Raw genomic sequence first — 23,089 nt, 5'->3', positions numbered from 1 at the left:
GGGGCGGGGCCTAGGGCGAGGCCCGGGAAGGGGCGGGGCTTGAGGCCAGAACTCTGCGCGCGCGCGCCACCTCCCGGAGGCGGGGCAGAGTTTGAAGCGTGAAGTGGCTGCGCGCGCAGTGTTCGGGGACCGCAGGGGGAGGAGTCCAGGGGGCGGGGCATGGGCGGGGCATTAAGGCTCTCGCTGTGCTGGGGAGTTGGATTGGAGATTGGGGAGTTGGGTCTGCGCCGGGCGGGTTAAGGCCAGTACCCAGCTCCAAACTATAGTGGACTAAAGCCGGAGACTGAGCGTTTAACACGCGTGTTGCGCCAGGTCAAGTGCGCTGGGCAGGGCTGAAGGTGGAGGCAGGAGAAGAGCAGAGGCTGGACTCTGAAGGCCCCATTAACGGAGGTGTGAGCCAGATGCGGGTATCGGGGAGGACCGATAACCGTGAGGGGCCGCTTTCAACCATCAGAGAACGTGGTGGCCTTGGGCTGAGAAATGAGGCTCGCAGCAGTGTTTCTGTTTGTTTTAGGGAGTGAGGTCACGCAAGAAACCTAAGGGGGAGACCGAGTAAGTTAAATACATCTGTGGGTCACGAGTCCACAGCATGGCTTTCTCTTTATTCCTACTACAGATTTCCTTCTCTGCGTTTCCTGCACACTCATTCACTCGTTTACTGTACACACAAATTTAGTGTCGTCCATGACTTCTCCCTCCTTCATCCCTTACCATTATTGATATGCATAATCTCATAACCTTCAATTTAAGCATTATCATTTTTGAAGCTTTGAATATTTTGACTTTACAGATGAACAGCTCCCCCCCCCAAAAAAAAAAAAAAAATCCAAAACAAGTCCCAAATTGCAATGTTTCAAATCGGTTCATGGCTATCAAGTATCTACAATTTCAATTTCTACAATTTTAGAAGTAGTTTATAGCTTTGTTTGAAAAGCAAAATGATCCATTCAATAAACTTTGCTCCAAGAAATTAGTAAAGAGTATGAAAAAAAATCACCTATTTTTTTCAATCTACCTGTCTGGCACATGCTTCTTGATCTAATGTTGAAGCCATGTAATATCAGCATATGCACATGCCATCCTAATCTATGCTTTATATAGATTAACTCATTTAATTTTAACACCAACCCTATGCAGTAAGGACTAGGATTAGCTCCTGCTTTTCTTCTTGGAGGAAATTGAGGCAGATAGTACAAAGTCACACTGTTAAATGACAGAGCAGTCCTAACTTCTTTAGTGTGTTTGCAGTAGTGTCCACAGCATTCGTGTTATAAGTCTGACTCTGTCATTCCTGAGCTTAAAACTCTTCAGTAGGTCCTTTATCTTATGCCATGGCCTAGGAAGCCCTGAGCATGACTCAGCCCTATCTTCTCTCTCCTTCTTGCTCCTGCTGCCCCAGCCTTCTGGCTCCTGGAGGATTCATCTGCCCAGAATCCTCTCCCCAGGTAACTTCCCTGCTCATTCCCTCATCCACTTTAAATCTTTACTGTCACCTTCTCAGCAGAGCCCCTTCCTGATCATCTATTAAAAAAAAAAAATGCAACTTTGGAAATAAAATAAAAAATTAAAATGCTACTTAGGAAATAAAACAATTTTAAAAAATACTAAAAATAAAAATGCAACTTGAGGGTTGGGGTTGTAGCTTAGTAGCAGAGCACGTGTCGAGCTGGCATTTATCCCCAACAACATAAAAACAAACCTTCAACTCAATTACGTTTCCCTCCACAGTATATTTTTCTTCGTGGCACAGACCTCCTAACATGCTGACTTACTCATGGCAAAGTTCACCTCCCCACTCCATGAGAGGGAAAACTGGTATGCAGCATTTAATGTAGGGCTTGGCACAGAACGGGTGTTCGATAAACATGCACCAGACAGACAAGGAGATGCAGAGTGAGAAGGGGTAGTCAGCAGAGGGAAGAACCAAGACAACCTGCAAAGTCAGGGACAAGAGGGAGAGATTACCCTGGCTGCATCCTCTCCCTGCCTTTTCCTGCTTTAAACTTTTGATACTAAGAAGTCTCTGAAAATAAATAAGTGAGCTACACAGATGATAGGCAAAAGGTTTTTGGACCTCCTGGAAAAAATTCCCTAACCCACCAGCAACATGTCCAAACAGCCTCTGGGAAAATGTTCACTGCACCTAAAGGGTCGGGGTGTTTTATGATAAAATTTTGAGAAGAAACATAAATCATTTACATTGAACCCACATTGGCTATACATAAGAGGGACAGGATAACAAAGTGTGCCAAGTCCTAGGATAGAAGGTTGGTCCATAAAGAATAGTTTTGCTACTCCTTGGTTAGTTCCAAAAGTAGAATGAGATGTGGCCTTGTTGGGCAATATTCAGCATACAGGGGGAAAAAATGTGTAGCAGGTTTTTTTTTTAATTTTACTTGAAGCTGTGAGTTAAAATGACCTTATTTCTCTTCTCCCTGCATTCTCTGGCTTGCAACTTAATTGAGGACATCTCAGAATTCTTAGCACTTCCCTGGTCTTGGTCACACACCTATGGCTTCTACAGATCCACGGCCACGCTTTGTTGAAGTCTAGGATAGCCAGAGGGCTTTAATTTCTCGAGCTGCGTCTTTCAGAACTGAGAAAAGCACTGTGCTCCTTCTATCAAAAATGCCCTTTCATCTGCCAGGCTCAGTGGCACAGGCCTGTAATCCCAGTGGCTGGGGAGGCTGAGGCAGAGGATCATGAGTTCAAAGCCAGCCTCAGCAAAAAACAAGGTGCTAAGCAACTCAGTGAGACCCTGTCTCTAAATAAAATACAAAAAGGGCTGGGGATGGGGCTCTGTAGTCAAGTGCCCCTGAGTTCAATCCCTGGTACCAAAAAAAAAAAAAAAAAAAAAAATCAATCAAGCTGCTCCTGATCACCCCAGGCCATTGCACGGAATACATTAATGCTATTCCTTAGCTTTTGACCTTTGGGCAAGGATCTTATTTTTCCTTTCAGCTCCCAGGACCTAGGATAGTTCCTGGCACTCCTGGTGAATACTCAACACATGGCTACTGAATCAACACTGGAAGAGGAAGATGGAGATGGCATATGGGACATTATAATATCAGGAAGGAGAGGATTTATGATGAAAATTTGCTTCTACACAAATATCAAAGTAGATGGTTAGGAATAAATACAGACCATACATGCCTGACAGAGACCTGACACCCCCAACATGAATTCTGTACTTTGACATGAATTGTCACATGGGAAATGCAACAGAAGTCTTCAAGTACACTACCAGGCAGGCTCCCCAGAGGACACTGAATACAAAGACTCACAGACTAGATTGAGAAGTTTAAATCACATAGTTTATTAAATCAATTAGAACAAAAAGGGAGCCCAGGTGACTCAAAAGCCGAGGCAGGATTGCAAGTTCGAGGCCAGCCTGGGCAACATAGTGAGACATTATCTAAAAATAGAAAGGACTGGGGATGTAGCTCAGTGGTGAAGTTTCAATCACCAATACGAAAAAAAAAAAAAAAAAAAAAGCCAGAAAACGGGAGAAGCAACTATGGAAAAACTGGTATAAACAAATGCCATCAGTGTGTTTGCAAGCCTGGTGAAAGAGGCCTGCTATCTAAATCCTGAGTTCCACAGTGTCTTTGGACCTCCATCCTCCTCACACCCCTTCCCCAGCATGGCTCTGTATCATCAGCTTTTCTGAAGACAGATCTGAAGACGAGGGGATTTGAGCAGAGACCCTCAGGTGTCCCGAGCCAACCACACACACTTGCTATATCAGAGAATAAGACTGGCAAACAGCTGCCCTTTGTCTGATGGCCTGTGGAGCACCCATGGGCTTTATTGTTTTTTTTTTTTTTGTTTTTGTACACAGGACACATGGGGACAGAATGAGTGATCTAATTAAGACTTCAAGACTAATGTTACTCACCTTTTATGTATTTGACTATTCAGTGCCTCTTGAATAGTAATGTTATAAATCTTGAGGGCTTGGATATCTCACATATATTGAGTGTCTAGTAGGAGTACTGGGTACCTTAGACCTAGTCCTATTTATGTATACCACAGGCTCCATTTACTACTTATCTTAACCCATTTATCTATTTATGCTTAACACACCCTAAAAGCTTTCCTATGTATTTTACAAACATATTAAGCTTTAATAGAACCTAATTTTCTCAAAAGTAAATGCACTTTCTAACGTTTTTTTTAAATGCAACATTAAAAAAACAAAAAACACCAAAATCCTGCTACCTGTCAAAGCCTAAGTTAAATAATGCAATCTGAGCCACATAATTAGATTATCAACCCCTATTCAGGAGCAAAGGAGAAGACCTAATGAATGCATTAAGGCAGAAGAGAGGAACAAATATATTTAGTAACTAGGTTTTATGCTGGTGACTTGTAAAATAGCAAGAGACAAGCTGTCATCAAATATGCGGCCTGGGAGGAGAACCTAGTCCTGTCCTTCACAAGTCTACTGGCGTGACTTCAGTCTAGTTTCATTAGACTAGCTATGTACTAGTTACAAGGTGCATGAGAAAGCAATGACAGTGGGCTATCTTGCCAACAAGATGTTTAAAAAGAATGTGAACAATTATAGATGGGTTGCATTAAAAGACAGGTAATAGAGAAGAAAATATTTGTAAATCATAGATCTTAAAAGCAGTGTACAGAATAAAGAGCTTCTATAACTCAAAAATGAAAAGACAACAACCCAGGTTAAAAAAAAAATGGGCAAAGGACTTCAACAGATGATTCTTCCTTCAGAAAAGATATATAAATGGCCAACAAGCACATGAAAAGATGCTCAACATTATTAGGCATTAGGGAAATGCAAATCAAAACCACACTGAGATTCCAATTCACACCTAGTAAGATGGCTATAATAATTTTTTTTAGGTGAAAAAAAGTGCCAGTGAGGATGTAGAGAAATTGTTAACTCTCAACACATAACTGGTCAAAGAGTAAAATTGTACTGCCACTCCAGAAAACTGGCAATTTCTCCAAACATTTTGACCTAAGATTGCCATGTGACCCAGCAATACCACTCTTCAGTATATATCCAACAGACTTGAAAGCTGGGACTCATTCACATATTTTTATGGCAATGTTCATTACATTATTCATAATTTCCAAAAGCCAAAAACATTCCAAGTGTCCATCTATTGATACACAAAGTAAGGTATCTACATACAATGGAATATAATTCAGCATAAAAAGAACCAAGACCTGAGACATGCTACAACATGGATAAACCTTGAAATAATGCTAATGACAAATACTGCATCATCCCATTTATATGAAGCAGTCACAAAAGGCAACTCCATAGAGACAGAAAGCAGGACAGAGGTTACTAGGAGACTGGGTGGAGAGGGGAATGGGAATGGTTACCTAATGGTTACAGAACTGCTGCCTGTGGTGATGAGAATTTGGAAATGGTAGTGGTAATTGTTGTGCAACACTGATGATTAACGTCAGTGGGTTGTACTCTTAATAGTTCAGGGTGCAGTGATAGTTCCCATTTCCAATGAGACCATCCCTCTATCATTATGGATATGATTATGGTTGAGACCACCAAGATTCTGGAAGACTGGAACAAAAGGGCCCCCTAAATAAACTGGGATCTGATGGTAGGTGCAACTCACTTCTATGCACCAGGAAAGGGCTTAAAGTTGTAATCAAATGGCAGGAAATTGGCGTTCAGAATTGCTACAAAATCTCTTGACACAACAGATTCCAATTTACATTGTTATTAACGTACTAAAAATCCCTAAGTCTACAGAACCTCTTTCAAAATCATACTCACCTTTTATAACAATACCGAACTTTTATCATGTTATCTCTTTTTGATTTCTAATCATACCACCCCCATTGCAGCTCCTCACCCTTTGGTATCTCAGACATACAAGTACTTAACACCTACTGAGGAGTCATTTTTTCCAAATGACAAAATATACCATTACTATAATGATAATGGTAGTAAAAGGGCAGCCTTTGTTGAGTATTGACAATGTGCCAAGCCCTATTCTAAGGGCTTCACACATACTGATATATTTAATCCCAAGAACAATCCCACGAGGCAGAGAGGGATTATCATTGCCATAGTTGGTCAAACTGAGGCAAATAACAGTAAGAAAAAGAGCCCAGGGCTGAACCCAGGCTCTCTTGCTCCAGGACTCCTGCACCCAACTTTGCAACTTGTTCTATAGCCCATGTTCTGAATCAGAAATTGGGCATGAGAACATGGATTCCAAAGCAGCAACTCTCCAATTCTCAAAGAACTGTTTCCCCAAAAATGTAAAAAACAACCTCTTCCAATCCTATGTTTTCCCCAAGTCTTGAACCTATCTTGAAACTATCAGAAATTTTAAAGGCCAATGATTAACAGAATAATTAATTTGCAAAAATTAAGCTGACTTTACCATATAAACCAAAAGGCAAGTCAGTGCTGAAATTTGACTGCCACTGTGGTTGGTGGTGCTGGGAGATGTGGTTTTTAAAATGTGATTAAGTCTTTGTGAAATTGCCTTCACTCTCTGACCTGGGTTAGTTACCTCAAGGGTGGGCTACTTTAAAGCAAGGCAGCCTCCTGGTTTTCCTCAGCGCACACACCGGCTTCCTGCTTTCTACCAAGAGGCAGCATGAGCACCAAACTGTCATGCTCTTGGACCTCTGGGACTCCAGAATCAACAGATTTGGCCAATCTCTGTTCTTTAAAAATTACTCAGCAGGGTTCAATCCCCAGCATGGGATTGGGGGGCTGGAATTATGAGGTCTCAAGTATTTTGTTAAAGCAGCAGCAAACACACTACCTATCTCCACCCTGTAGATCTAGGCATTTCAATTAACAAAGAGTTCATGGATCAACATCAACTTCTAGCAAAGGTGGGTGTGTGGGGCGGGGAGGGGAGGCTCTAGACTTCTACCCACGCATGTCAACAGGTGCCTGCCTGTTAACACTCCTGCTTGTGTCAGAAGACCAAGCAGAGAGCTGGTTCATCCTTCCATTCCCAGTAACTGATATCAAGACCCCCTCATGACTATGGTATCAGTAGAAACCAAAGTGAAGCCCAAGCCCCAAGCCCCACTCAGAACTTAGTGAGGAACCTCTCTACCTCCAGGGGGCAGTGAAGGTTAGAGAAGAAAGCTCAGCTGTCACCAAAAGGTTCACTTCCACCTGCAGCTGGCAGTATGTCTCTTCTCCTTCCTAAGCAATGTCAGAGGAAATCAATTAACACAAAAAGTTTAAATAAGATATATAAAACACAATTAAAAAATGTCCAGGTTCCCACAGAAATCACTCAATATGCCTAGAACCAAAGACGATCAACAGATACCAATGTGAAAACCACATACTATCATCTCACAAAGACTTCAAAGCAGCCATGATAAATACATCAACAAGCAATTACGAGCATGCTCGAAACAACAGTAATAACAGACACATCAGCAGAGAAATACAAAGTCTTAGCAAAGAAACAGAACCATGTATAAATTTTAAAATTGAAACCAAAATAAAAATCTCATTGGATGGGCTCAATAACAGTAAGGGGGGGGGGGCGGTTACAAAGAACAAAATCAGCAATAGAGAAAACAGAACAACAGAAATCACCCAATCTGAACAACACAGAAAAGAGAGCCTGGGGAAAAAACATGAGCAGAGTCTTAAGAACCTGAGGGACCACAAGGAAAGGTCTATTTATTATGTCAATGTCCCCAAAAGAACAAAGGCAGAGTAGAAAAGGTACTTAAACCAATGCCTAAAAACCTCTCAAATTTGGCAAGAGACACAAATCTATGGATCTAAGAAGATGAGCAAAACTGGTTAAAGGATAAAAGGGGCATGGTGCACACCTACAGTCCCAATTACCTAAGAGGCTGAAGCAGGAAAATCGCTTGATCTCCCAAGTTTGAGACCAGCCTAGGCAACATAGTGAGACCTTGTCTTAAAAAAAATACAAAAGAAATAAATCCAAAGAAATCCAGAGCAAAACACCAATTAATTAAACTTTTGAAAATTAAAGACAAGGGAAAGACCTTGAAAGCAGCAATAGGAGGAAAATACAGAAGAAAAACAATTAAAATGATTTTTTTTTCATCAGAAACCATGAAGGCAAGAGGGAACAGCTTAAGAACTGTCAACTCAGAATCCTACATCCAGCAAAAATGTTTCCAGTGATAAAAGGAAATCAAAGCATACTTAGATAAAGGAAAATTAAGGCAATTTCACATCAGCTGACTTACCCTAAGGATGGCTAAAGGGAGTTCTCGAAATACGAAGTGACAAAAGAAGGCATCTTGGAACATCAGGAAGGAAGAACATGCTAAAATCGTGTAAGTACAATAGGTCTTCCTTCTCCTCTCCAGCTTTTTAAAAGCAAAATTATGGCACTAATGCAATTCTAAACGTTTACAAGACAATTTACGAGTAACATACAGGGTATAAAAGGAGGCAACGCCCTAATATCCAGAGTATACAAAGAACTCAAAAAAATTAAACAATAAGGAAACAAATAACCCAATCAACAAATGGGCCAAGGACCTGAACAGACACTTTTCAGAGGAGGACATTCAATCAATCAACAAGTACACGAAAAAATGCTCACCATCTTTAGCAGTCAGAGAAATGCAAATTAAAACCACCCTAAGATACCATCTCACTCCAGTAAGAATGGCAGCCATTATGAAGTCAAACAACAACAAGTGCTGGCGAGGATGTGGGGAAAAGGGTACTCTTTTCCATTGCTGGTGGGACTGCAAATTGGTGCAGCCAATTTGGAAAGCAGTATGGAGATTCCTCGGAAAGCTGGGAATGGAACCACCATTTGACCCAGCTATTCCCCTTCTCGGACTATTCCCCAAAGACCTTAAAAGAGCTTATTATAGGGATACAGCTACATCGATGTTCATAGCAGCACAATTCACAATAGCTAGACTGTGGAACCAACCTAGATGCCCTTCAATAGATGAATGGATTAAAAAATGTGACATTTATACACAATGGAGTATTACTCAGCACTAAAAAATGACAAAATCATGGCATTTGCAGGGAAATGGATGGCACTAGAGCAGATTATGCTAAGTGAAGCTAGCCAATCCCTAAAAAACAAATGCCAAATGTTTTCTCTGATATAAGGAGGGCAACTAAGAACAGAGCAGGGAGGAAGAGCATGAGAAGAAGATTACCTTTAAACAGGGACGAGAGGTGGGAGGGAAAGGGAGAAGGGAAACTGCATGGAAATGGAAGGAGACCCTCAGAGTTATACAAAATTACATATAAGAGGAAGTGAGGGGAAAGGGAAAAAAATGAGAGAAATGAATGACAGTAGATGGGGTAGAGAGAGAAGATGGGAGGGGAGGGGAGGGGAGGGGGGATAGTAGAGGATAGGAAAGGCAGCAGAATACAACATACACTAGTATGCCAGTATGTAAAACCGTGGATGTGTAACCGATGTGATTCTGCAATCTGTATACGGGGTAAAAATGGGAGTTCATAATCCAATTGAATCAAATATATGAAATATGATGTCAAGAGCTTTGTAATGTTTTGAACAACTAATAATTTTTAAAAAAGAGGCAACGTTTTTATACTCAACTGATAAAATGATAACACTAATATACTGTGATAAGTTAGCTGTGTACTATCCTTGAGTGTTAGGGGGACAAAAAACTCTAAAATGAGATATACTCAATACCACATTGGGTACTGGGTAAGGAGGTAGCTGAGTGGCAGAGTACATGCTTAGCATACACAAGACCCTGGGTTCAATTAGTACCCAGCACCCCCCACCAAAAAACCTCCCATATTGATAAACAAGAATGGAATTCTAAAAATTGCTCAAGTAACTTACTGGAAAGTAAAAACAGAGAAAAGGCCAGGTACAGTGGTACACATCTGTAATCCCATCAGATGTGGAGGCAGGAGTGATCACAAGCTGGAGGCCAGTCTCTGCTCAACTCAGCAACTGTGCCTCAAAACAAAATAAAAAGACTGCAGATATGACTCAGTGGAAGAGTGTTCCTGGGTATAATCCCCAGTTGGGGTGGTGCAGGCTGGGTGTGTGGGGTAGGGCGCAGTCAATTAAAAAAAAAAAAAAAACAGAACAAAATTAAAATGGCAGTCTTAAGTCTAAACACATTATTAATAACACAAATATAAATGGTAAAAATATAACAATTAAAAGGCATACTATCAAAATGCATTAATAAATGACTCAAACTGGGTGTGGTGGCATACAACTACAGTCCCAGCTACTCAGGAGTATGAGGCAAGAGAAATCATTCAAGCCCAGGAGTTCAAGGTCAGCCTGGATAACACCAAAACCATTTCTCCAAAAGGGAAGTGGGCAGAGGGAGACAACTATTTGCTGCCTATGAAACTTCAGATGTAAAAGTATAGGCCAGCTGAAAGTAAAGTTTGGAAAATATCAGCTGAAGTAAACATGAGAGCCAAGAAATATCAGACAGTGATATTACATAATGAAAAAAGAATCAAAACGCCAACACAGTAAAAATTCTAAATGTGCTATGTATCCCAGTAGAGATGCACAAAATGTGAAGCAAAAACCAGTGGAACTTGGCAGAAGAAATCAGCAAATCCACAACTGCTAAAGTTGGAGTCATTGACATGCCTCCCTTCATAATGACAGAACAAGTAGACAGAAAATCAGCAAGGACATAGAAAAACCTAACCCCATCAACAGTACGATCTCATGACATTACAGAACACTTTGGCCAACAACAGCAGGATACAGGTTCAAAATATCTACCATGACAGATAACATCCTGGGCCATGAAACCAATTTAAAAGAACTGCAGTCATATCAAGTATGTTCTCAAACCACAATAGAATCAAATTAAATCAATAAACAGAAAAATAACAGGAAATTGAGAACTTTAAAATAATCTATGCATCATAGAGAAAAATTCAACAGAAAAAAATACATTGAACTAAATGAAAATACAGCATATTAAAATGAGACAACTAGCACAAATGATCTGAAAATGAAATCACAAAAAAGATTCAATTTGCAATAGCATAAAAAAAAGAGTTTAACAAAAATACAAAACTTAGAAGCTGAAATCATTCTTGAAAGATAACAAGGAAGACTTAATAAATGATGTCCTTTGGCCAGGTTTTGACATGCAATATGCCCAAACTTGATCTATAGATTGAATACAATTCCTTTTGAAATGCTATCAAGATTGTTTATAGAAATGACAAGGTGATCTCAAAAGCCCTACAGAAATCCAATGGATGAAATAGGCACAAAATAATTTTCAAAAACGAAGTTGCAGGAATCACACTCCTGGATTCCAAAGTTTACTACAAAGTTAAAGTAACCAAGACTAATGTGACACTGGAGCTGGACTGAAATAAATCAGTGCCTTAGAATCTGAAAGTAAACTGCACATTTAGTTTTCTAAGACCACTTTGGTTAGATTAGCCAAGTCAAGTTTGATACCTGAAAGGGATGCAAAAATTATGGGAATTGTCATTTTCCTGCCCTTAAATTTTCTTGCCATTCACTGCTTGGAAGAATAGTTTGAAAAATAATCTTTATTTATCTCTAGTAAAGAATGTGTTCAGATGACTGGGGGTGCAGCAGCTTAAGAGGTACAGTGAGTGCTTGCCTAACATATTCAAGGCCCTGGATTGGATCTCCAACACTATGTTCAAGATTTCACATTATTTTAAATTGCCATATTTGGGGAAAGATCTTTATTTTATACACAATAAAAATTACATATTATAATTAACATATATGCCTCTCTATATAATTAATAACATGTAGGCCAAAGGTGCCAAAAATAATTTTAGCACATTAAAAAAAACACCTAAAAGTGGTTTTCCAAGCTGTACATTTTCTCCAGAAAAAGAAATTCCTTGCCTTTACTCAGAAAAAAATAATATTTAGATATATTTAAAAGATGAGTCCATTAAAAAAAGGAGTTCTTTTGGGAATCAATCAATCTGGGATTCAGTGCATCAGTTATATTTTCTTTTTTCTCTTCTTCTTTTCTTGCATTTCTACCATCTTCCTTTTCCTGGCCGACAGGCTATTTCCTTTCACTGGCTTATTACTGTCACCACTTAAAACGCATTTCTTTGAGTTAGGTTTTAATGTGTCTTCTTGCTGCACCACGTCACCAGAGTCCTTTTTGCTGATCTCGGACTGTTCTGTATTAACCAAAACACAAGAGACAGCACATTTAGACTGTTTTCCCCGTTTATTAATGAATTAAACAGGCTCACAATAAAGTGACATTGTGTGGATATCCGCCACTTCAACAATTCAAAAGGTAACAGAATTTGAATTTTTTAAATGACCAATTTCACTTACCAGAAGAAGGCCCTGCTGCTGGAGGAGGCCTCTCTTTTGTGTCTGTTCCTCTGTCTAACCATACTCCAAGACACGTCAGCCTGGCATCTGTGTTCACTCCACAGAGCAAAGATGGGGGATCTTTCTAAAACAGAAGGGGGGGAAACTCATATCTAACAGAGGAATTCTGAATAATTATTTTAAAGAACCAAGTTACCTTAATTTAAAATTTATTGTACAATCATACACAGCAAAACAAGGTTTCAATCAATAACAGACTACATATACAATGGTACATGCCACAGGGCCTAGCTCTGGGGTTGGCTCTACCGTTCAGGTTTGTATATACTCCACGATGTTCACAAAATGCTAAAATCTACAACGCACTTTGTGGAATATAACCCCACCATTACAAGATGCATGCCAGTATTTTCTTGAGCATAAAACATGCTATTTAGAAATAATCTATTGTTTTGATTCATGATTGGTTCAATTCTGTTATTCACAGAGCCAATTTCTGAGAAGTATCCAGAAATTACAGATTCTAAGGAAATAGACTATGTCTTATTCATTTCTAGATTTAACAGAGAGGCTTGCACAGTGCTCACACTTGATAAACCATATCCACAGAATAGATATCAAAGAATGAAAAATAATAAACTAGATCTACAGAAGGAAATTGAATTTTTTAGTTATTTGGTTCTAAGCTGTTGTTAGTTCCATAATAGACTAAAACCTTCCCAATTGTTTTCAGTAGTGGTAGTCCTCCCACCTAATACCTTACAGAGGACCCTAATACATTAAAAAAAAAAAAAAAAAAAAAAAAAGACCAAGTAGATAGAATGCAGAGGGAGGTCTGAGATCCTGAGCTCAGATTCACAAATGCCAGCCCTAAGGCAGCTCTGTGGGAACCTAACTCTAAAAGTATAAATATCAATCATTCCTGGAAGAAATTTATAAAATTTACATCTATGGTCTTTATCCTTTAAAAAATTCCACCCCGCTCAACTTAAAATGGCACTAGCAGCAAGACTTGCATTACAGTGTATTTATGTTCTGTTGTACTAAGATACTGACCTTATCTTGCTTTAGCTTCCACATTTTGATGAAACCATCACTTGATGCTGTAACAAGAACATGATGCTCTGGAATTTCAAAACTGAAAATGTCTTTTACCCTAGGATAGAAATATTAATGCCATAAAAGATCTTTTCTCCAGAGTGTGATCATCATTATAAAACTTATAAGCTAGTCTCTTTTTTTCCAATGCTTCAGTATTTGCAAACTGCTCAATGAAGCCCTAAAATGTAATTTTGCCACACATTCCCTCTGGTCAGTGAGTTGTTTTCAGGCCAACTATAGGCTAAAATGGACTGTTTGATTAAGAATAAACCAAGGGCTGGGGATGTGGCTCAAGCAGTAGTGTGCTTGCCTGGCATGTGCGGGGCGCTGGGTTCGATCCTCAGAACCACATAAAAAAATAAAATAAAGATGTTGTGTCCACCGAAAACTAAAAAATAAATATTAAAAAAAAAGAATAAATCAAAATGATAACTATAAACAATCTCAGGAAGTAATGATAACAAAACCCTCACCTCAAGCACCTCTTAGAAGTGCAGTGAGGAGACAGTAGGAAGGATGATCAAGGTTCCCTCTGATGCACCCAATTCCTTCATTTCCAGTGCCACTACTTCCAAACTGCTTTTTTCTTCTACATTATGGAGGTCACCTATTTGGCCTTTCTGCTTCCATTTCTTCCCCCTAAGTTTTCTTTATTATTTTTTTCTTTTAATGAAATCAAATCTTATTACTCTCAGGCTTAAAGCCCCCCAAAACTAAAATCTGCTTTAGAAGAATATGGGAGAGGAGGAAGTAGCTGGTGATATGAAAGAAGCCATACAGGCCCTAAAGTGGCAACTGCTAAAGCTGGTAGTGGGTCTATGAGTTGGCTCTTTATAAACTAGTTTGTTTGCCTTTAATTTTCCTTAAGAAGTACACAAAACGGGCTGCAAAATAGCCCAGTGACTGAACACTTGCCTGCCTCACATGCAAGAGGCCCTGGGTTTGATCCCCAGCACTCCACCCCCCCCCCCACAATGTAAACAGAATAAAATCTGCAAAGACACAGCATAAAATTCAAATTCCTCACTCTGCCAATGAACCCAAGCACCATTTGATCCCCAAAATCCTCTCCCTTGCTCACTCTGATGGAGTCATGGAGGTCTTCTACTTGTTCCTAAAATACATTAAGTTCTTTCCTCCCTCAGTTCCTTGGAGCTGGGGAGTATATCTTAACATCAGTATGCATGAGGCCCTGGGTTCCATTCTCGGGACCATGGAGAAAATAAACAAGAAACAAAAACATCTCACTCTTTTATAATTCTTAAGGACTTATTTAACCCTTGAAATTCTCCCCTCATCAGCCTATCTAAGTAAATTACCCTTGTTATAAAGATCTACTTGTTTGAAACCTATTGCCTCATACAATAGAAAAGCCATAAGAGTGTAAGGTCTTGTCATTTTTGTTCATTTTTAAATACCTAGTGCAGAACTGAGCTATAACTCAGTGGTAGAGTGCTTGCCTAACATGCATGAAACCCTTGTTTCCACCTCAAGCACCACAAAAAAACAAACAAAACAATCCTAGTACAGTACTACAAATTGGATGTTCAATGAATACTTGTGGAAACAAATGAACAAACAAATGACTAAATATTCTTTTAGAAATACATTTGAAATGGCTTCCTTGAATGTGATTTATTTCCAATACAGGGGAAAAGTAAGGCCTATACATTGACTGCAGGACTCTGAGTACTAAGGTGGATTTCTAAAAACAATCAAAAATGAGAATTAAAACTTGAGAAGTAGAAGAACATGCAGAAATGCAGATGGACCACATTAATATATAACCATTGTCACCTTTTCACTTTTATCATCAAATTTTCAAAATTACAGTGGAAAAAGCAGGGACACAAGTCAGATGAACTGGGTTTGGACTAGCTCCTTACCTCTGGAGTAATCTCGGCAAGTTAATGAACTACTTACTCTGAGACTCAATATCTATTGCATTAAGAGAGAGAATTCAATGATAGTATTTCATTTTTTCCTTTAGGAGAAAAATATAGCATGGAAAGGAGAAATTGGACAAGGGGGACTAAGTAAAAGGACAAGAGTGGCCAGGGACAAAGTTCAAGACTACTTAGTTTACGATTTTTCAAATATGCTTATTTCAGGCTCCAAGTCTAACAGACTTATCTGAAATAAATGCAAATGACTAGTTTTGATCACACCTTCTCCACTTTTGCATTACAAAATCCAGGAAGATAACATTTTCCACTATCTTTTTAAACTCCAGAAGTTGTATACACATATGTCTGATTATCTCTGTGGTTGTTCATAAAAACATTCTGCTTCATAAAATGATTCCATGTATAACATTTACTGAGACTACACATATACACACAGGTTGGGGAAAAAAATACCTGTTTTCATGTGCTTTAAATTCACAGAGGCACACTAGTGAATCACAGTCAAAAAATCTGACAACCTCTTCATCTCCAGCCACTGCAAGGACAGAGTCCTAGGACAGAAAATAATATCCAGAAAGTCATAAGCAGTTCTGACCATCTCCATAAACTTCCATCACTGATTTCTGATAACTTACTGAAAGAAAGGTAACAGAAGAAATCCTTTTTTCATTTTTGATGGTGCCACTAATGGATGCAGTGTCAAGCTGATAGACGTCTATTTTATTCAGTATAACAACTACATATTTCTCTCCCCTTGGGGACCATTCTACTATGTGAGCATCTGTAAGTTAAAAAAGCCAAATTTACTTATTTTAAAAATAATGAGAAATAGTAAAAATATTAAGTATTTGCACTGTATTTTCACACTCATTTTCCTTTTTGATCTTCCCAAGAAACTTAAGGAATACATTGTGAAAGTTAAGTTTTAGACAATGAAGTGAATTCAAAGAATTATTGAGATAATACAGCTGGTGCATGACAGAGCTACAAGAACTCAGATCTAAAATGGTAGAAGTAACCTAAAACATTTGTTTTCAGAGGCAACTATAATAATGCAGGATATAAATGTATACACATGCGCATGTGTTCATACCTATCAAGTAACTGTAAAATATATTTCAAACAAAAATACTCACTTTGTTTTATATTTTTTATGAAGGCTGATCTTCCCTCCACAAGATTCCAAGTTCTGCAAAATAAGAAACTTGCTTATGGTATGAATATCAATTAACATACTAAATGGAAAAGCATAAGCATGATAAAGCTTTGATCAAATTTATTAAATACTGGCAATTTAAAGGGCCTGCCTTCTTTAGTTTAGCAACATCTTCAATTTTTTTATTATCAAGTAGGATTAAAGTTCATTCCATTCTCATAGCTGTTTACTATTTCATATCAATTGTTATTTTCAAAAGGTTTCACCTCCACAAACATTCTTCTTTGGGAGCACCTTGCTCTTCACTTCACAGCTATTGACAATTGAAGCATAACAGCATGTTTTAATATGGACCATTTTTATCCTATTATCATGAAACAGTTCGCTAACTTTCTACCTTTTCTTTGTATCTCAATATCTTTTAATGGGTGAAACTGTGGAACAATACAGAAACAACAGCCAACTGACATAGTAAAAGTTACATAAAGATGCTTTTGAGAATTACTTACCTTAATGTCTTATCTGTACCAACAGACAGGGCCAACTTGCCAGATGGATGAATAGAAAGGAAGGTCACATGTCCTCTAAAATGAAACCAACAAGTTAGGCCCCAACTTGACTGGCACAGTGAGAATGCCAATGGAAAAGAGCCAACTCACTTGTGAGCTCTGATTGACTTGAGGCATTCCCATTTCTTTGCATCCCAGACACAAATGAGTCCATCTTCTGCTCCACTGATTAAGTGCCTGCTGCCATAGAATTTCAGGCAAGTTATTGTACCTGTCGAAAAACCAAGATGGGCAAAATTATCTTCATTTTTAATACAAACTTTATTTCCAGTTAAGTACTACACTGGGCTGGGGATGTAGGTAAATGTAAGTGCTTACCTAACAGGGGCGGGGAGAACCATACAATGTCCTAGTATTATAAAGTAAACTTCATCTTATCTACACTTAGTTAAGTAATACTTGAAGTATTACTTAGTAATAATCTTCAAGTGTTAGATGAAATAGTTCAATTGTTTCATACCAGAAAATACAGTTTCTTTGTTTGTTGGCTTGTTTTGGTTTTCCTAGTGCTAGGGATTGAACCCAAGGCCTTAATTGTGCCAAGCAAGCATTCTACCACTGAGAAAACACCCCAGCTCAAGGACATACAGTTTTAAGTCTATGCAAATAATCTGAGATTCTTTCAGCTTTAGTTACAGATTTAAGCTAACTGGACTGGTTCATTTTCTTACTTTGTCTCCATAATCATATCATAGCCAGATGGCTAGCCAGGATAATTTTAGCAGAAATAAAACAAAACCAACTGCCTAACCAGCTAATTTAGAGGAAAGAACAAAGAAAAAAATTTACAGCCATGATTCGCACTTTCTAAATAACAAGTTATCTATATCAGCTATAATTCAATCATTATTGACCTAGAATTACCATGATTTGACTTTATACTCTGCTCATTCACTGCCATGAGAATAATTTAGAACAATTTTATAAAAAGATCATTTTCCAGCTATTCCTCTGGAAACTCCTTCCCAGGGTAAATAAATTTTCTATCATCATTTCAACCTATTAACAATACTTCCTTCCCTCCACCAAAACTGAAGCCTGGATCTCCCACACATTTCCAACATCTTTTAAATTCCAGAAATCGTATGCACATGTTACATCAAATTCTAGTCCCAAAGTAGTCCATATCATTACAGCTTTACCCTCAAGTAAAATCCTCTATTCCTTTGACATTTGTGTCACCTCACCTTACTCTACTGCTCTCTATAGCTCAAGGGTCAAAAACTTGCTGCCTGTACGCCAACTGTGGCTGGTATTCTGGCTCTGCAAATGTAATTTTATTAGAAAACAGCCCCAGTTCATTCAGTTAGAGCATATGGGACTGCTTCTGCACAGCAGCAACACAAGCTGTATGGTCCACAAATATTTACTATACGGTTCTTTACAGAATTCAAATGAAAACCTGTGGGTCACATTTCCCATCTATATACCTGCCGGTCAATTCTTTATACACTTTATATTGAAAAGAACCAGAGACCTCCAATGAATAATTTTGCACGTGACAGAAGCACTAATATGTGGGTTCATGTACACCTTCTTCTAAAAGTAGAAGCCATTAACCACTTTCCTCTCTCCCTGTCATGCTATTTCTTCTTTGGAAATGCTGCTCTCCCACATCTTCTGCTCCTTCTGCCCATGACTCATATGCTCCCTAGAAAAGAGCTTATCTAATACTAAATGTTAGAAAAAGGAGTTTCCAGGAATTATGCAAGGAAGAGAGGAAACCAGGAATCCTACTTCATTCCTCCCCCATCTAACTGCAAGTAAATCTTTTTTTTATTCTGAATATTGATTTGAACAGATCAGATTTGTTTAGCATATTTCTTCTAAGCCTAAGAAAGAAGCCTTCCTTGTATGAACTGGGATTGGGAGACACAAGGAAAAAGGAATTTATGTTGAAATCACTCAAACCCTAGCTTCTGTTGAGGAGCATGACACCTGTCAAAGGGTGAGGAATGTGAAGAAGGCAAACATTTATCACTCCAAATTAAGTGCTAAAAATCAATGCCCAGTGACCTCTGAAATATATCAAAGTGAGGTGAGGAAAAGGGGAACACATTCTATCTTTCTTTGCAGGAAACCAACCTCATTGGCTGAGTTTCCCCAAACTAATATGTAGCTAATCAATTCTAATATTTTGAGTTTCACCTTTACTTTTCCCTCCTGAACACACAATAAGTCCCTTATCTTTTTCCCCTGGAAAACTCAGTGACTACAACATAAAATGTTTGGAACTGAGGGAAAAAAAATTTACCTATTCAGTCTCTCCACCCTCTGATCTTGCCACTCTCCCAGGCATCTTCAGTCGGTGTGGTAAATCCAACCACGAATGGTTAAGTACTAATCCTTAACTTCAACTCCAGTGCAGGGAAGTCTGCCTCCTCTATTTTAGTTTCATACACCTACAACAGTCAATGGGAACAGTGTGGTGCTCTAGGTGTACAGGACTAAAATACAGAAGAGACCATCTACCTCCCAATAGGACAACTGTAACCTACTCCAATAGGACTGTGAGCAACCTTTTTGATCCCAATTCTGTATCTCCTAGAACAGAATCTGCTGACACATAACAAACAGTCCAACAGAAGTCTATACAGTAATAAAACCTCCACATTATCTTAAAGGATACAACTTCTCACCATTGTGATGTACTAAGGCTCCATGTTCTATCTTCTTTTTCATATCATAAATGTGAATTGTTTCATCTTTGCTCCCAGTGACAACAAAACGACTATTCACAGCCACTGCTGACAAGGAGGCCGTGTGAGCATGATGAGTGAAGTCAGCCACAGGAGTCCATTGCTGCTGCTGAGTAAAACAGGAGATCAATACCAGTCACATCACAGTTCTCTAGAAACACAGGTTCCTCCATCCATAAAAACTACCAATGGATCCTACAAATGGAGAAATATTACACAATGACATGGATTAAAACAAAGATCCTGAGAAGTGAATAAGGAATACAAGGAGGTGAGAAGCAATACTGAGTACTACGACTCCAGAACCCAATAATGGTGACAGGACTGGGTACTTTAAAATACCACCCAAATCTTAAACTCTTATTATATCTACACGTGAGCCTTCCATATGACTCATTTATTCAAATATTTAAAATTTTATTTGAACTTATTTATTCAAATAATGATTATCTACCATATGCTTGGTACTACTTTAGGTAGTTAACTTAGCAGTGAACAAAAGTCCCTACACTAAAGAGCTTCCACCTCAGTGGGAGAGACGTAAACACGTTAAGAGAAAAACAGTATGAAGACGTTTCCATTAATACCAGCCTAAGCCCTAGAGAATCGCCAGTGATGAGGTCTCAGGAACTTATTGCCTCCTGCCATGTTTGTGTTGGGTTGAGAAGTGTGGCTGGTTGAGTCAAAGAATGATAGAATACACATGCTTCTTAAATTAAAGGAGTCACATGGGGCGGGGGGGAAGGTTATTAGCAAAACAAATCAAAGGGGGAGGGGGGAAGCCACCAAACTTCTTTGTACATGATTAAGATGTATTACTGCAAAATCAGTCCTAAAGACCTATAGGAACAGATACTCCTTCCATGAGTCAGGGCAAAGGGGCCTTTTCTGCTCCAGGAGGAGCTACTATGGCTTTAAATCAAATAACCTTCATTTATTTGCATCACACAAATTATACTAGTTATATAGGCTACTATCTAGATTTAGAATCATTAATGGCCAATGGTTAGGGGATTGATGCAGGATCATACATATAGAGGTCCCTGACATTTTGTGTCAACTCTGCCATACTAGCTGTGTAGCCCTGAGTAGTCACTTAACCTATCCATAAGGAACTTTCCCTTTCCTCATCTTAAAATGAGAATGACTCTATCTGCCTCTGAGGGTTGCTGTGAGGACTATTGTGTATTTGGAACATAGTAAACAATTTTACTACAAAGAAAACACAGGAAAGAAGTACTCGGTGATACGGGTTCCAGGAGATACCCGGAATTGCATCAGGAATAAAATAGTTCTGAACTAGAAGTTAGGACATCAGATTTCTAGTCCCAGGCATAGTCCTATCTACCTGTTTGACTACTGTGTTAGCAATTCTTTATTCCTACATCTATTAAAATATATCTGCTACAATTTCTCTCCATGTATTTGTCTCCCTCCTCTATCATTCCTTGTCAGGAAGGTCCCTAAAGCAGGATCTGGACTTCTGGCTTCTTTTCAACTGCCTCCTTACCTACATTAAGTACTGAGAAACTAACGTGACTCCATTTTTAAAAATGAAAAAATAACAGCAGCTTCTACCTCAAGGACTGTCCTAAGGAAGGGGGTGTGACCCTTGTCCTTGGAAAAACCCACAGAGCACTCCTAAGCACATACCCACCCTGCTGAGTTGTTTGTCTGTAAATAACAGGAGAGATCCGTGGCACCAGGTGTCCCTAACTCAGTTAGGCTAGGTGAGGACCCATAGCAACCCCCCTAGTAACCTCCAATCAGCATGAGACAGGGAAAATACCTGGAATGGCAGATGACCCCCAAGTAGTTTATAGTGGTTGATAACATGTTGGGAAACCATGTAGTTTAGCACGTACACCCCTCGTGGCCTAAATCAATCAGTTCAAAGGAATCCCTCTCTTGCATTAACCAATCACCCCTACCCAAATTGTTCCTGCCATTGAATGTGCTAATCAATGTTAAGAGTTGTTGTTTGACTTTCCCGCGGTATGGAATGATTTGCTGTGTGATGTTGTGATGCACAGAGTATCCCCCCAAAACCTATAAAATCTCACTGAACAAAGGACCGGGACTCACTCCCTGGGACCGCTGCGCTGGGAACGATTGAGAGTCCAGGCTCCAGCTTGCAATAAAGACTCTTGTGTGCTTGCATTGGATTCGGCTCCTGGAGGTCTATTGGGGTCCCACGAATCTGGCATAACAGTACCCAATAAATGAAGGAATTGGTATTACTTTTTTTTTTTTAAATCTACAAAGAGCTGATCCTGATCCAGCCCTAACGTTTTTTTAAAATTTCATTTACTTACTCATTTTAGATGTTGATAGACCTTTATTTTTTATTTACATATGGTGCTCACACATTGGAGGCAAGCACTGTGAGCCCTCGAGCCACAACCCCAGCCCACAGACCTAACATTTTCTAAAATATCAGGACAGAAACTTCATGAAAGAGCAGAATATTCTTTCACTGGATCCTGAATACATACACTGGTTGTCAACTTAAATCTACAAACTACAACTCACCACGTACAGAAACACCAGCTTCCTTCCTTTGTGGATACTGTCTTTATTTTAAATTTAGAAAATTTAGCGTGACACTTCAATACTGTATACGTTGTGTAATAAAATCAGGGTAAATGGCATACTCCAAATCAAGCATCACGTATTTGTGTTGGGAATATTCGAAATCCTCTCTACTAGTTGCTTTAAAGTACACAATTGTTGTCAATTATATTTATCCTGCTACACCAAAAAACACTGGAAGACATTTCTCCCGCCCAATCGCACCCCTGCACCGCCCCGATACCCTCCCTACCCATTCCCAGCCTCTGGTAACCACTGTCGGTTTCTTTGAAGTCAACTTTTTTACTTTCTCCCTTAGCCATCTTATCTACTATAATATGAAAATGCTATTTCATGTTGCAAAATGTCTATTTTGTTTTAAAAGATGGGCTTTTATTCAAGCTTCCATCCGTGAACATCAGACGATCAACAGAAGCGCGGGCATGTTTACCTCGGCTGTGTGGGAACCTGGCCTTCCCCGCCCCCCCCCTCCCGCAGTCCCTCCACTCGCCGAATCTCACCTCTTTGTCGCCACTCGCCTGAGGCTCCGGATGTACTGTGAACCCAAAAAGGACTTGCTCATAGCTACCGGCGACCAGCTCCATTCAGCCGCGCACGTGCCTTTCCCGGGAACCCTGCGCGGCGTTAGAAAGCTGGCGGAACCGGAAGCAAAGCGAGGTCCTCCCTGCGCAGGCGCTCCAATTTACGTCACATGGTAGGGTGCCTGTTAAGCGCCTGTATCCGTGGACGTGTTTAGAAATCACGTGAC

General features: G+C 39.4%; 1 protein-coding gene across 3 annotated transcripts; it reads right to left on the bottom strand.

The window, feature by feature from the left end:
• Positions 1-10,860: 10,860 nt before the first annotated feature.
• Positions 10,861-22,995, bottom strand: Pak1ip1 (PAK1 interacting protein 1). Of its 3 annotated transcripts, none has more exons than XM_046453541.2 (10): positions 22,842-22,995; positions 19,690-19,858; positions 17,141-17,261; positions 16,991-17,065; positions 16,462-16,514; positions 15,961-16,106; positions 15,779-15,876; positions 13,374-13,473; positions 12,318-12,441; positions 10,861-12,154 (listed from the first exon to the last, which is right to left on the bottom strand). In XM_046453541.2, exons 1-10 carry the CDS (start codon positions 22,923-22,925, stop codon positions 11,967-11,969), a joined length of 1,158 nt encoding a protein of 385 aa, XP_046309497.1. In that variant the 5' UTR covers positions 22,926-22,995; the 3' UTR covers positions 10,861-11,966. The 3 variants fall into 3 exon arrangements, with proteins under 3 accessions (XP_046309497.1, XP_058438375.1, XP_058438376.1); XM_058582392.1 differs by having other exon boundaries at positions 10,861-12,164; positions 12,319-12,441; XM_058582393.1 differs by having other exon boundaries at positions 10,861-12,164; positions 12,319-12,441; positions 19,690-19,855.
• Between the last annotated feature and the right edge of the window lie 94 nt (positions 22,996-23,089).

This window comes from Marmota monax, unplaced genomic scaffold, assembly GCF_021218885.2.
Source record: "Marmota monax isolate L192 unplaced genomic scaffold, Marmota_monax_Labrador192_F-V1.1 WCK01_AAM20220418_F8-fsc00029, whole genome shotgun sequence".
Taxonomy (NCBI): Eukaryota; Metazoa; Chordata; class Mammalia; order Rodentia; family Sciuridae; genus Marmota; species Marmota monax.
Note: the sequence above shows the minus strand (reverse complement) of the source record. Positions and strands in the feature narration are given on the sequence as shown.

Bases quoted from the DNA above. Each gene is read 5' to 3' on its own strand.
- Pak1ip1 (XM_058582392.1), bottom strand. From the start codon at position 22,925: ATGGAGCTGGTCGCCGGTAGCTATGAGCAAGTCCTTTTTGGGTTCACA. The intron at 16,515-16,990 runs GTAAGTAATTCT...CTTATTTTGCAG, and splicing joins GGTACAGATAAGACATTAAG to AACTTGGAATCTTGTGGAGG. The intron at 16,107-16,461 runs GTGAGTATTTTT...TTTAACTTACAG, and splicing joins CATAAAAAATATAAAACAAA to ATGCTCACATAGTAGAATGG.